Consider the following 13,863-nt stretch of genomic DNA (forward strand, 5'->3'; position numbering starts at 1 on the left):
CTGCTCATCTGGATGTGGCTCTTGATGCAGCTCTAGTCTCATCTGTCATGAGCCATCTCCTCCGAATCCTGTCCTACATTGTTTACCTTCAGGTCACTCCTTAGGTTATCTATCAAACATTGGCAAGGCCTACCTCGAGGACCTGATCCTATAGAAAACTTTGATGTTTCTTGATTCCTCCACTCCTACCACATGGCAGATCCACACTAATCACTGTGCATGTACCACATTTGTAATGAGTGGCTGTTCCATGATATTTAATAGTTCTTAATTACTTCATTGCCTCCATTATCCCCTTGCTGGATCTCTCATTATTTTTGGTGTAACATGGTAAGATTACAGACTTTAATAATGATTGTGTGTCTGCATACTCTCAGCCATATTCATGACATGGCTATGGACTGCCCTGCTTTAGCTCTGTGAATGCCAGCTTCTGAACTCAAAGCAGTAAATATACATTAGTGCAGCACTGCACGTAGGCAAAAAAGTTATGCTTATTTATATCACTCAGTCAAGTTACATTTTGAATAACTGTTCACTAATGAGTTTGGAAATGCACACTTGTTACCTTGTAGAAAAATAATATGAGCTATAGCCATCAGATAAACTGGATTTACTGCTTACCATGGCAGAAATATCTTTACTGCGTCTTTGCTCAGTCAGATATTGTTAACCTACAATCACCTTCTTCCCTTTTCTGGGATGTGGGAGGTGCAGATGGAGGGAGCAGATGGAAAGGAATGGTAAAATAAGAGAAGAATCCATTTCATTTCTATGTTTTTAAATATTTAAGTTTGTGTTTACAAGTAAATGAATTTAAATACTTATACCTGTTATTCAAGAAGAAAAATTTAAATATGGAACTATTTAAAGTCAAAGTTTGCCAGTTTTTATGACTGGACAAGTCCTGCTCATTAGACAAAACTTGTTCATCTCATTAAGGATTTTAGAATAAAAATTGAATAAGGGCAGTTTTGTATTGATTTTCCGAAAAATGAGAGTCCATTAAAATAGGTTTTAACATTTGTCAACCTTTCAAAACAAACATATTATTAGGCACAATTGGCTGTCTGTTCAGAAGAGGCTTGGGACGAGCATAGTAAAGGGACTGCAGGTCACAACTGAAGGGCATTGACAGGACTAGGGAAACTCGCAAAGGTTCATAAAGTTCATGTTCAATGTTATTTACCATGGTAGGTTTCCAGTAGACCATTACTGAACTGCTGAATGTCCTGCAATATTTTTCAGTTTTTCAAATGAAAGGAAAAATTTGCACATACAATAAACAATATTAGAACATTATTTAGGTTGCAAAATCAAATAAATGTTTGTGGTAAACTGCGGCGGGTGAATAGCCACCCCTCCAGTACAACCAGGCCGGGGACGAAAGGGACACTGACCCAAATGAAGATGATATGGTAGAATGAAGTTTTACTTACAACTTGAGTAGGAAGACAGAAAACTCTTTAACAACTGTTTGCGATGTTACAGTCAGAGAGCGATTGCAGTAATGACAACAGCAACAATAACTGCCACACGAGAGCTCACTATGTTCGGGTATCGAGTATACAGTCGACCTAGGGGACGTGGGATCCTGGAAAGGGTGATCAGACCTCTCCAAACTGATGCGTGGATCCCCCCTGAGCTCTGGAGTTCTGTCCCTTTTATAAACTAGTGAGCCAATTAGAATGTGCTGCTGATTTTCAGTCAGGAGCCCGTGACTGCCGGCCTTGCAGTCACACGCTTCATGTAGCCTCTGATTGGCTGAGGCCATCTGATCACGCGCCTGTCAGCACAGATCATGAGGTTTTCACACCCCAAGCATAACTTGCTCTCATGCTTTACATTGGTCTGGCATGTGGACTGGCATTTGGTCACCTTTTTATTCAATGTTTATACCCTTTATATGGATGTATTATGAAACAGGCTACTTTTTCCGAATGATCCCTGTTTCATTCAGTGCATAGGATGAATGCTATTTACTTAATGAGCAGCTTTTCAATATTTTTTCTTCATTGCTCGATGCGTGGCCATAAGCTTTTATTTACCGTGCACTTTTTCAACCCTGCTTGACAGACACAGATGTTGATTATCCCATAGGCTTTTCTATAGTGTTTATTGCTATAATAGTTCAGTGTTTTGCCAGTATCAATGAGTTTGTTTTCACAAGATCATTATGAAAAAAGAAGGGTATTAATGTCCCCCTTTCATAGACAGAGAACTGAAGCACAAATGGTAAAATAAAAGTTTCCATTAAGTTTAGGGTGCCTGATCTGAGATACAACAATACGACTTTTCAGAGTACAGTACTTTACATTTTATAGCACTTCACATGTTGAAAATACAGTTCCTATCACTTCTATTGTAACTGTGAGTGCTCAGCTCATTTGCAAATCAAACTACAAGGTTTCAAGCCATGCATGCTTAAAATGAGGACCACAGAATTAAGGATAGGGACAACCTATGAAGAGATTTAAGTGATTTTTCTTTCATTACATAGGAACACTGTGGCAAAGGCAGACATCAAAACCAATTTTCCAGAGCAGGTATGCATAACTTTTATGTTTTAGTGAAAAAGGAAGAGAGAAGCCAAGCAAAAACTAAACATCACCTGGGATTGAATCCCACTGACTAATAGGGCTGGGCGAAATTTTGCCTGGTGCTTCATTTCAAAGCTGTTTCAATGCGTTTCAAGCTCGAAACAGTGAAATCAAAAAATGAAACAAAAGCCTTCAAAACAGCTTTGAAATGAAACAAAGGCACTCGAAATGTTTTGAGTTTCGAAACCAGGCTTACTTAGCTTCAGCACTGGTTCCAGCTGGCAGCAGCAGCTTCCTGTCTTCCGGCACAGATCTGGGGGCCATACCCCCCCAGAGGTATTCTGGCACAGCCCCCAGCCCTCCTGGGGGTGCGGGCCCCTGGATCTGCATGCCAGATGACAGCATGCTGTTGCTGCCGGCGAGGGCCAGTAGCAGCATCAACCTTCTGGGTGCTCGGCACGGGCTGCACCCAGTGCCAGTCCCAGCCAGCGGCAGCAGCCTCCTGTCATCCAGCAGGCAGATCAGGGGCCTGCCCGCACCCCTGGGAGGGCTGCAGGGCTGTGCCAGACTCTTCCCGGGAGTGCGGGCCCCAATCTACCTGCTAGATCACAGGAGGCTGCTGCTGCTGCTGCCTGGGACCAATGCTGGGCACAGCCCGCACCCAGAACTGGGAAGATTGGTGCTGCTGCTGGCCGCAGGCAGCAGAACCAGACTCCTGTCATCCAGCAGGCGGATTGGGGGCCTGCACCCCTGGGAATCCAGCACCTCCCAGGGGTGCAGGCCCCCTATTTGCATGCTGGATCACAGGATGCTGCTCCTGCCGCCTGGGGCCAGCGGCAGCACCAATCTTCCTGGCACTGGGTGCAGGCTGCACCCAGCACTGGTCCCAGGCAGCAGCAGCCTCCTGTCATCCAGCAGGCAGATCAGGGCCCACACCCCCTGGAGGAGTCCAACACAGCCCTGCAGCCCTCCCAGGGGTGCGGACGGGCTCCCAATCTGCGTGCTGGATGACAGGAAGCTGCTGCTGCCAGCTGGGACTGGCACTCGGTGCAGCCCATGCCTAACTCCCAGAAGATTGATGCTGCCGCTGGCTCCCACCATCAGCAACAGCATGCTGGCATCCAGCTTGCAGATCCGGGGGCCTGCACCCCCAGGAGGGCTGGGGGGGCTGTCCCGGACTCCTTCCAGGGGTGTGGGCCCCCCAATCTGCCTGCCAGCTGACAGAAGGCTGCCGCTACTGGCAAGTGACAGGAGTTTTGCTTGTCAACAACTTGAGGTGCAGTTTTCCAGAAACCTCTGTACCTATCTCCTGGAAACTTGGCAGGCTTCATGCTCTCAGAATTGTCTACCATCCTTACAAGTTTCATCTGAATCAGGCAAGAAATGACAACGTGTTAGGCATTTTCATGATTCCCCATTATAGCCTGCGGGCAAAATGTTGAAACAGTGTCAAAACAGTGAAACAGTTCTGATTAAATGAAACAGAACAGTGGTTTCAAAACTAAACAAAACTCAAACCAAAACACCGTTGCATCAAAACAGAAGTCAAAATGGAACAGTGCTGTTTCTCACAGCCCTACTAATCACCCAAACTCTGTGTACTTGGAGGTTACACTGGACCAAATACTTACCTTCAAAGCACATGTAGAGAAGATGAAAAGGAAGGTCAGCACCCGCAACAACATACTTCAAAAGTTGGTCAGCTCAAAGTGAGAAGCACTATGAACCACTGCTATTGTCATATGTCATTCTATTGCAGAGTGTGCAAGTCCAGTATGGGAACAATCAGTTCATGCCAAGAAGGTAGACCCAGCTGTCATGAAATAACAGGGGCTGTTTACAGATGTGGAAAAAATAAAACAACCCAGTGATTTATTTTCAGCTCAGTGTGCACCTGCGCTGAACGCACTGCATGCGCAGAAGAGGCATCGCATTAGTTTGACCCAGCTTGCCCAGTTTCTGTGTAGATCAGGCTCTTCAGCAGGGCTTTTTGGCACTTTTAGTTAATAGCTTATTGAATCCTGCTGAAGCACACAATCTATACGGATGCTGGAGAGTCAGGTTGAATGCGCTTCCTCTTCTGTAAAGTACTGTTTTGTTCTATATCTGTCAGTGGCCAGGATGTCTAAAGCCAACACCAAAGGTAGCCTGTACTTCCTGGCTGGAAATATACCACCTGATATCAGAAGAAAGGTAGCAAGCCAAAAAGAAAGATCACGACAGATGGAAGACTCCAGGCATCCAGTCTATGGTCACACAGAAGTAACCAAAAGGCTTAAAGCACAAAAGAGGTTTACGACCAGTGTTGCACCCTTGGACACAACAGCAGATGGGGCACAATTGAGGTTATGCAAGGAAAGATTACATACAATCAGATGCCCTAAAATGGACAGGGAACCCCAGGAGGACCCTCCCAGAGAGGCTGATACAGATTGGCCAACATAGCGATGCCTGAACAGCCTGTGCACATCAACCAGAGGATCAAAAAAACAAACATGATCAAATGAGGCCACTCTAATAACACAAATAGATGCAAGTGCTGTAAAGTGCAGGCCATTGAGCACCTGCTTGTTTGCCAGTGTCTTGGTGAGACCTGTACAAAGGAGGACCTTGCTGTAGCAATGGAAAGAGCCATCACTTGTGCACAATTCTGCAAAAACATATAGTTTATGACAAGGACACAAGAAGAAAAAGCAGCGAAAGAGGAGATATATGAATGTAACAGATCCCATTGGACTTAAGTCTGGTGTCTTCTAACACATTCCGCTTGCTTGGTATTTGTAAAGCAACAACATGAAATTCAGGTCATGTTTCTACCATATTTCCATCTAGAGGCTTGCCTTTGCAGACATAATAAAAAGTTCTTCTAATAAGGCAATTTTGTCAAAACATCACCAAAAGATATTATAGAAAACCAATAGAAAATTAACTGAAATAATTCTTCAAAAGTGATGATACTGTATAGGATATTAGGTAACTATTTTAAAACATAGAGACACTGCAAACAGGCACCTGATTCTTTATTCAGGTAACAATATGTACCTGTCTGACTCTTGTTTTAAGAACTCCCAGCCTTTTCTGTGTGGGTTCATAGAGTTAAGAACCCCATAAGTTTCAACTCAGCAGCTTATCAAAAGCAAGATATGCACTATAAGCAGGGGGCAGTTGGATCTAAATCTGTCCAAGTGGCCTTACATGCTACTTACAAAGGTAACTTCAGCTCTTTAAGTGTATACTGGCTCTAAGTGCCACTTAGGTGACTAACTTTAACTATTTACCCACCTGAAGAAGGAATTACATTTCAGCTTTGTAACTATGAACCTAAACATTTTGTAAGACAGTGTTATTATAATTGATTACAGGAAATAAAACAGCAAAGTAAACATTTTAACATTTGAAGTTGAGAAAAAGGAGAGAGAGAAAGCTGGTTTTCCGGAAGCAGTCTGTGGGCAATTATACATATGCTTTAGGAGGCATGGTAGGGCAAGCTAAACAAGCTTTAGTTCAAAGCACCCCACCACCATTTTTCAGCATGGGGATGCTGATACACATGACGCTGGAGGCTGCTAGAGTGCATTAATTTCCACACTCCAGCAGACTTGATGTCTACTCCAATGTGCTTGAATTACAACGTCGGAGCAGGCTCCAGGCACATGTATAGGAGCCCCAGTATGTCTTAGCTAGTCAGATATTCTCAGAATAGTTGTCTTTTAGTTGCTGGGTAAGGATGCAGTTGAGAGATTGCCCAATTTGGCCGTCACCACATTTGCAGTAATCATAAACATTTATTTGTTCTCCATAAATGTTATAGCATGTAAAATATTGAGTGCCAATGAACTGTGAAGTACCAAATGAACTGATTTGTAGTGAAACCCTGTTCAGCTTTTACAGTTGTCAGAATATATTTGAAACTGCAGCCATCCTCCAGTTGATGGCTTTAAGAGTAATTATAGATATTGCTAATAAAATTTTGTAGATGTTGGCATAATCTCAGCTCAAACTAATGGTCATGGGCTAACAGTGAATTTGAGATGTTGATTTGTCAGAATTTTTAATACTGGTATGATATAGACACAAGAATGCCTATACTTTAATTCCTCACTATTACAGACATTGAAAGCACTTAGATTTGTGCACAAAAAAATTGAATCCTGCATATGCAATATCACTAATATAAAAAAGAAGAACATTTGACAGTAGCAAGTCTCCGTAATAGTAAAAAGTAAACTTGTCCTATGTAGCTACTAATCACAGCTACTGTAATGGAGATTATCCTCTCTAGAGTTAAAAATGTTTTTCTACTTTCAAATTTAAGTTACATTTTATATACATTTCTGTTTACACCTATGGCAGAAGAACAGGCTAAGAAGGAGAAAAATGAAGAGAGAGGTCGTCATCTTTATAAAACAAGCATTAAAATATTGAAACATTCCAAAAGAAAAAAAGAGAAAAATGAGTAAGTCTGCACTCACATATCTTCATTACTATTAGAGTCCAACATGTTCCAAGAAAAATAAGAACGTAGTACCTGTCTTGAATAGTTTATGTTGTATTTCTTAGTCCCAAAAAATTATTCCTTGTTATAGAGCAGTTTTGTGGAGAGCCCTACTTGTGTCGGTAGAATCCTGTAGAAGGAAAGGTATTACTCCACCTAACCCTTTAGGCTAAGTACAGAGATTCGGGGGGCATTAGGGTGAGGTTAAATAGATTCAAAATGGCTGCCCTATATCAGGTAAGTCAGGATGCAGGGGGGCTAGCCAGGGGTTTGGGGGTCCAGCAGGCTGGAAGGGAATGGTGGTCTGCTGGATGATGGCTGGGGTACAACCCACAGGTGGGGTAGGGGAGCAAGGGTAATCTGTCGGCGGGGCAGGCACAACCAGTGGTGGGGTGGGGGCAGGCATGATGGGGGGGCAGGTGCGACCTGGGGGGGCAGGGATGATCCACAAGGAGTAGGGGGAGCAAGCGTGACCCATGGGTGGGAGGGCAGGCATAACCCATGAGGGTAAGGGGGGGAAAGCACGACCCATGTGTGGGGTTGGCGGCCAAGTGCAACCCATGGGTGGGGTGGAGTTGGGTCCCCGCCAGCAAACCTACACCCCTATCCCTTCTGCCCCTCCCCCCACCAAGACTTACTTACTTGGCTCCAGCAGTAGCAAATGCTGATAAAACTGGCTGCTCAGAGCAGTTTGTGGAATGGGGGCTGAGAGTGCTACCTGGGTGGGGAGCAAGAAGCCAGAGGGGCAAAAAAATAGAGCAGTGTAGGGGAAGCGGGGAGTGAAAAGAGCAGCCCTGGGGCTGGGGCCAGTGGCTGAGTTTTCCCAACCCCGGGGCTACACAGGGGAAGTGGACAGAAGTTCCACAAACCAGTTTGATCTAAATCGAAAGAGTCTGATACTACATAGACCCAGATTGACCTTGAACTGGGTTCTGCAATTTTTAGATCAGTTTGTGTGCATGGAACTTTTGTTCAGTTATAGGTTTAAACCGATTGCTGGACACAGGTCTGTAAATGTAAAGTCAGCACTGGGATCGATTGGTCTGCCACAAAGTTTAAATTGGTCTGCCATTCTGAACCCAATTTAACCTCCCAAATGTCTGCAGCTAGCGTTAATATTTGGAACCTGCATCATCTTAGTCTTAATATTATTATATATTTATCTACCCAAGATGAATTACAGATATTTTGAAACCTAGACTGGTTTACATTTAAATGAAGTTTTGAATTGAGAATGAGTAAAGTACTGTGCTAAGGTACAAATCATCAAAATCATTTAAGTACCATAAAAAAATTGTGATTATTCTGGTCTAAATTTCTGGGTTTTTTTTATTCTGTTGTTATGTTATACTATTGATTATTCACACTTATTTACCCTCAAGAACTGTCTCAGACAGCTGCCATCCTCAAACAGGTGTGTGACTCTCTCTCATGCTAAAAAAAGATATTCTAACCAATGATAGAAACAAGGTCTTCAAAATATTGTTGCTTCCTTCTCATAAAAGTGGTAATTGTGAGCAGAATATCAGAAAATAACTCCCTTCCTCCCCCCACCTTTCAAGTGGCTGGAGTTATGCTGTGTGAGAGATGCCTCTGAGACATAGTCTCATTTATACCAAAGGGGTCTTTATACCTTGGCAGCAGTTTAAGGAGGATTTAAAGTGTAAAAGGATTTAAGTCTACTTTGTGTGTCCTCTGCTCTCTCAGAGCTTTCTTAGAGAACTAGTCCTCCATTTCTAAATATGAACTTTAAGTTCACCTTTTTATTCCTGCTAAAATTAAGTTATTAACCATAAACTGACATTGATATTAATCTTAGTAATAGTCACATGAATTTGAAATACCATTCTGAGAGGGTGGGATAGAAAGAATTGATAATGACTCTGCTGCCATAAAATTATACTTCAGTTAGCGTGCAGGAACAATGAAAATAGTTATCAGTGCTGAAACAGATACATTATAATTGCTAAAACCACTCTTAGAGATGCACATACTTGTTGAGGAGAATTAAGATTAAATAATTAAATCTGGATTTCATGTGCTTGAATTAGAGCCTACCAACTACTTACTAAAGCAGCAGATTTGGGAAATTTGAAAGCTATGGAAAAACTTGCTGCTGCATTGCTGTTTGGTTATCATGTTCCTCAAAATATAACTGCAGCTGTGGCTTTATATGAAACTTTGGCTGAAAAAGGATCTCATAAAGGCCAAACTGTAAGTGCTATTTTTAGTTTTGTTTTTTAAATATATAACATTTTATATAGTCACTGTTTCACTGATAAGCTTATCGCTTTGAAATATAATAAAATACATATATGTTGATATAATTTGCAATCACATGACAGTTAAATTTTTAGAATATATTATTTAGTAAAAACAGCATCTGGCTAAAAATCTTGTAAGATAATAAGATTTCCTAAGCAGTTACATTGGTACCACTACATTTTAATAATCAACTTTACTGTTTACTCTTAAAGACAATTATTTATTTTTAGAGCTTCATTCATATTGCACAAATTGAGATAGACTAATCAGTGTCATTTGCTGCTATGTTTGTAGACAATTTCACTTTCACATGTAGTAGGATTAAGATGTGATTTTTGGGTTCCAAACACTCTGGGGAATATTCAACTAGAATCAAAATACTGTTTTCCATTAATATTTTTAAACCTAAATTTTGAGTCAATCCCATCTGACAGCTCCACTTCTGATAATTTTAACTTTAGATATTTATACTCAAATGCTAAAAACTATATTTAGTTGTTGCTGTTATAGGTTTGTCTATTGACCTTAGCTATTCATTTATATCTCTTCCTGCAGGATAATATTGGGTTTAATTAAAAATACAAAATATTTTAACATGGAATGATGAGATTTCTGAATTGCTTGATCCTTTTGCCTTTAAACTAAAGGACCTTGCTCAGTTGCTGAGGGTCTGTACAACAGCATGTAGAAAAAACTCTTTTATGGAACTTGCTCTACCACCTCTATATCACACCAATCAACATTCACTGTGATGATGAATGATCAAGACCACTGATTATTTGACTCAGCAAAGTTCTGAGATGTCTCTGTGGACAAGATCCTAACATTGCTTGTGTGTCACCACGTTGCTGGATAACTGTTTTAGCTGTCTGTTCTGATGCAATAGGTATTCAATCCATCAGAAGCAAAAAAGGGGATACTCATTAGGAGTGTGCGAAATGGGCCCTATTAGATTTGGATTCAGCCCAAATCAGGGACAGTGATTCTATTTGTTGATTTGGATCATTGTCTCCGATTTGATTTGGCCAAATCCAAATCTGAAGATTCAATGCTGATTCAGAGAATCAGCAATTCAGCCATAGACACAGCTTTAAATGTTTTTTCTACATACCTTGAGGTACCAGGCCCGGCTTGTGAATGCTGTGATGCTGGGGTGGATGGAGCATCCCACAAGAGCATGGGGGGGTGTAACAGGTCACCTCCCCAGCACCATCTTTTGCCTGTTATCCACGACCTATGAGGGACGCCCTTGAAGTCCCCTTAATGTTTCTCGTGTCCCGCTTTCTACTCGTCTACCACGTCTTGATGGAAATATTATATAGATGTTCTTGTAAGCGGGAGACTGCCTATTGTATTTTGTATGTTGGGGTTCTCAGCCACCACGGGCCTTGACCCCTGTCTTGCTCTAGCTAGGCCTCCCCATCTCAACCCACCAGATAGGGTTTGACTCCGAGGCTCTAGCACCTTGGTCTTGGGGCTCATTGCCCGCCTTTTTGCCCCCACTCCAGAGCCCAGCCTCTCTGGCCCAGAGGCCCGTCCACTGGCCCTACAGCCAGGGGGCTGCAAGGTCAAAGCTGGGCAGTGGCCTTGAATCTCCACTGTCCCAGCTCAAAAACATACAGCCACACCCCAGGTGCACCAGGCCACTTTTGCCTTTTATGCCTGTGCCCTCTGGCGCCAGGGCCTGTGCACCCCGAATACTGCTCCCTCTCTGGTGCCAGAGTCCCCACACTGTAGTAGGGCCCCCAATGAGGTCTCCTCCTTCCCCAATAGCCTCACCCAAACCACCGGTGTTAATCAATCAAAAATTATAAACAGTATGTCCATGGGCTATAACTGCTACCAAAAATATAATTAAAAAAATGGCAGCATGCCAGCTTACATTTTCACAGGGGCTTGTGCTCCTGTTTCCCACCATCTACTGCAGTCCTTCTTCTGGGGCTGCCGCTGCTTCTCTGATAGTCCTCAGTAGTTCCCCTCCTGCAGCAGCTGAACAGCTCACCAAGCTTCTCTGTGGAGCTTTTATACACACTCCTTCCCCTTTGGCTGCTGACCTCTATTGCCACCCAGCCCAGGGTTTTTATAGTTCTGGCCTACCCACTTCCGGACACCTAACTAGCTGGCCAGAGTCAGCTTTTAACCCCCACCTTACCAGCAAGCTATGCCCAGAAAGTTCTGGTCTTAAAGGGGCTGACCTGCCTTCTGGTAACAGGGCTAGGGTTCCCTGTTACAGGGGGCCTCCTCCATGCTCAGTGGCGAACCTGGAAGTGTACCAGAAGTACTTCCGGTCCACTTCCAGGTCCACCAGGGAGTGCGCGGGGACCCCCACTCCCCGCACCCTAGCAGCTCAGCAATTGGCTGGAGGGGGCCCCAGGTGCCCCCTCAGAGCCAGGAGGCATCAGTCAAGCTGCGGCAGGGCATGGTGGGGCCCCTTTGGCACACTCCCTGGTGAATTCAGAAGTGGACTAGAAGTGCTTCTTGTCCACTTCCAGGGATGCTGCCAAGCATGCTGGCCCCCCCCACCCCCCACACTCCTGCGAGATGCTCCATGTGCCCCAGCATCATGACATTCATGAGCCACCTGACATCTTGAGGTATGTAGAAAAAACATTTAAAGTTATGTCTATGTCTGAATCACCAAATCTTTCCAAATCTCTCTGAATTGATTTGGAGGGGTCCAATTTGATTCGGAGAGATTAAAGGGTCTCCTGATTTGATTCATATTCGGAGATTCAGCCACCAAATCGAATTGGGGACTGAAGCTTCACACAGCCCTGATAATCATACTTTGCACCTGATTTCAGGTGTAAGAAGTATCCAGAGTTCATAGGCATATCCCCTGGAATATGTGCATCAAGTACAAGACCCTAGAATTATTTTGTAAAACACAATTCTAAGAATTGCGCACCTGGTTGCTTTACATTAATTTGACATATTTTTGTTGTGCTTAGGTATTGCTCAAGATTTCTACATCTTGGCCACGTGAACATCCGTGCCAAAAGATACCTCTTGTGTTTTCTTGAGATCTAATAGCTACCATGGCAACAGTGGGACTAACAGAGGTGGTTTCTGATTCAAACTAAGCACTGGACACACTCTTATTTCACGGTTGTTATAGATCCAGAAAGCATATGTTAGAAATAAACCTTAATGTGGTAAGATTATAGATTCCAAAAAAGCAGCTTATATTGAGATGATGCACCTATTTTTGTAAAGCTCCTTTGGATCTATGAAATTCCTCTTAGAGGAGTTTATCTGCTTACCTACATAGGCATTACAATACCATTTTAAAATAACCACTATAACAGTCTGATGGCCATGGCAGTTAATGTTGTTGTCCCTTGACACTTCCCTTCTCCTTCTGTACCATACTCATAGATTACCTGTTACAAATGTAGTGAGAAATACAGAGCCTCTGTAAAAACAAACAAACAAAAAAAGCTCTGCTCAGAATGACCAATTGTATCAGAATTGTTGTATTCCTTTGATATGGTCATTGTCAAAGTAGAGTTTGTATGAATTGGTTATGAGCTATGAGCAGTCATATTAATCAAACCTCCTTAACATAGTAGTGAAGTTAAGGGTTTGTTCCTGGAGGACTTATTCACTACTTCTCAGATAGAGCTGATTAGATTCCAGATAAGTGGGTCCTATACATAGTAATAATGTTGGGGCAAGTTGTTCAGCTGTGTTTCAGCAAGTGAGATTAGTTTCTGCCTTAAGTAGCCACTATTAGGATCATAGGAAAGAAGGGTTGGGAGGGACCCTGCAAGGTCATTTAGCCCACGCCCCTGCTCAAGTCAGGATGAACATTGACAGTCATGTAAATCTTGTAAGTCCATGTAGTCAAGATATCCTATCTTAATTTTTAAGGAAAGTTATAAAGAAGATCATGATGAATGATCTCAAGCTGTACTTAGGTTCTATAGCTTGCTTGGATCCCTATCAGGGAATTATTCAGTTAGGGCTACTGATATTGAAAGCTGTCCTCATACAGAAAATGGTGAAGCATACACATTTATTAGATACGTGAGCAAGTTTTGATACTATCGCCCATGAAATATTTTTGATTTATTTCCAAGCTTTTGCAAAAGTGGGCACGGTGGCACTTTAATGTGTTCACTTCTTCCATTCAGAAAAGTCCTATAGAACAGGGTTAACCGTCTTTTGGCATGAGTGCTACAAGTGGCACAAGCAGCCTCTCTGTGTGGCATGCAGCAGATCAGGCTATAGCAAGAAGCTCAGCAGCAGATAGGGCAGGAAGCCCAAAACAGAGCAGGATATAAGGCTTGGGGGCACAGGGCAGAAAGCAGGAAATTGGGCAGGGAGCCCAGAGGGGGAGTGAAAAAGCAGAGCAACAAATTGGGCAAAGGAAGGAGATCAGAGTGGCACTTGGAGAGGGTGCATGGTTAATTAGTGGCATGCCTACCAAAATGTTTTTTCCTGACCACTGTAGAATATTACTGGAGAGCTGCTTATCCTTCCTGGAGGCCCTCAAACATAAAGGGTTTCAGGGTTCCCTCTTGCCTTTGCTTCCAAAAGGTGTTTAAATTCTTTACAAAA

General features: G+C 42.9%; 1 protein-coding gene across 5 annotated transcripts in view; it reads left to right on the forward strand.

Annotated features, from left to right (window-relative positions):
• Positions 1 to 13,863, forward strand: part of SEL1L2 (SEL1L2 adaptor subunit of SYVN1 ubiquitin ligase) — a 108,266-nt gene that overhangs the window by 44,434 nt on the left and 49,969 nt on the right. For 4 of the 5 annotated variants that reach the window (XM_019500792.2, XM_059720124.1, XM_059720127.1 and 1 more), the window contains 2 exons: positions 6,894 to 6,996; positions 9,087 to 9,249. The exons of the other annotated variant lie outside the window; for it this stretch is intronic. In XM_019500792.2, the coding sequence (XP_019356337.1) occupies positions 6,894 to 6,996; positions 9,087 to 9,249 (266 nt within the window). The remainder of the gene's footprint in view (positions 1 to 6,893; positions 6,997 to 9,086; positions 9,250 to 13,863) is intronic. 5 annotated transcript variants of the gene reach the window in all.

This window comes from Alligator mississippiensis, chromosome 1 (genome assembly GCF_030867095.1).
Source record: "Alligator mississippiensis isolate rAllMis1 chromosome 1, rAllMis1, whole genome shotgun sequence".
NCBI classification, from domain to species: domain Eukaryota; kingdom Metazoa; phylum Chordata; order Crocodylia; family Alligatoridae; genus Alligator; species Alligator mississippiensis.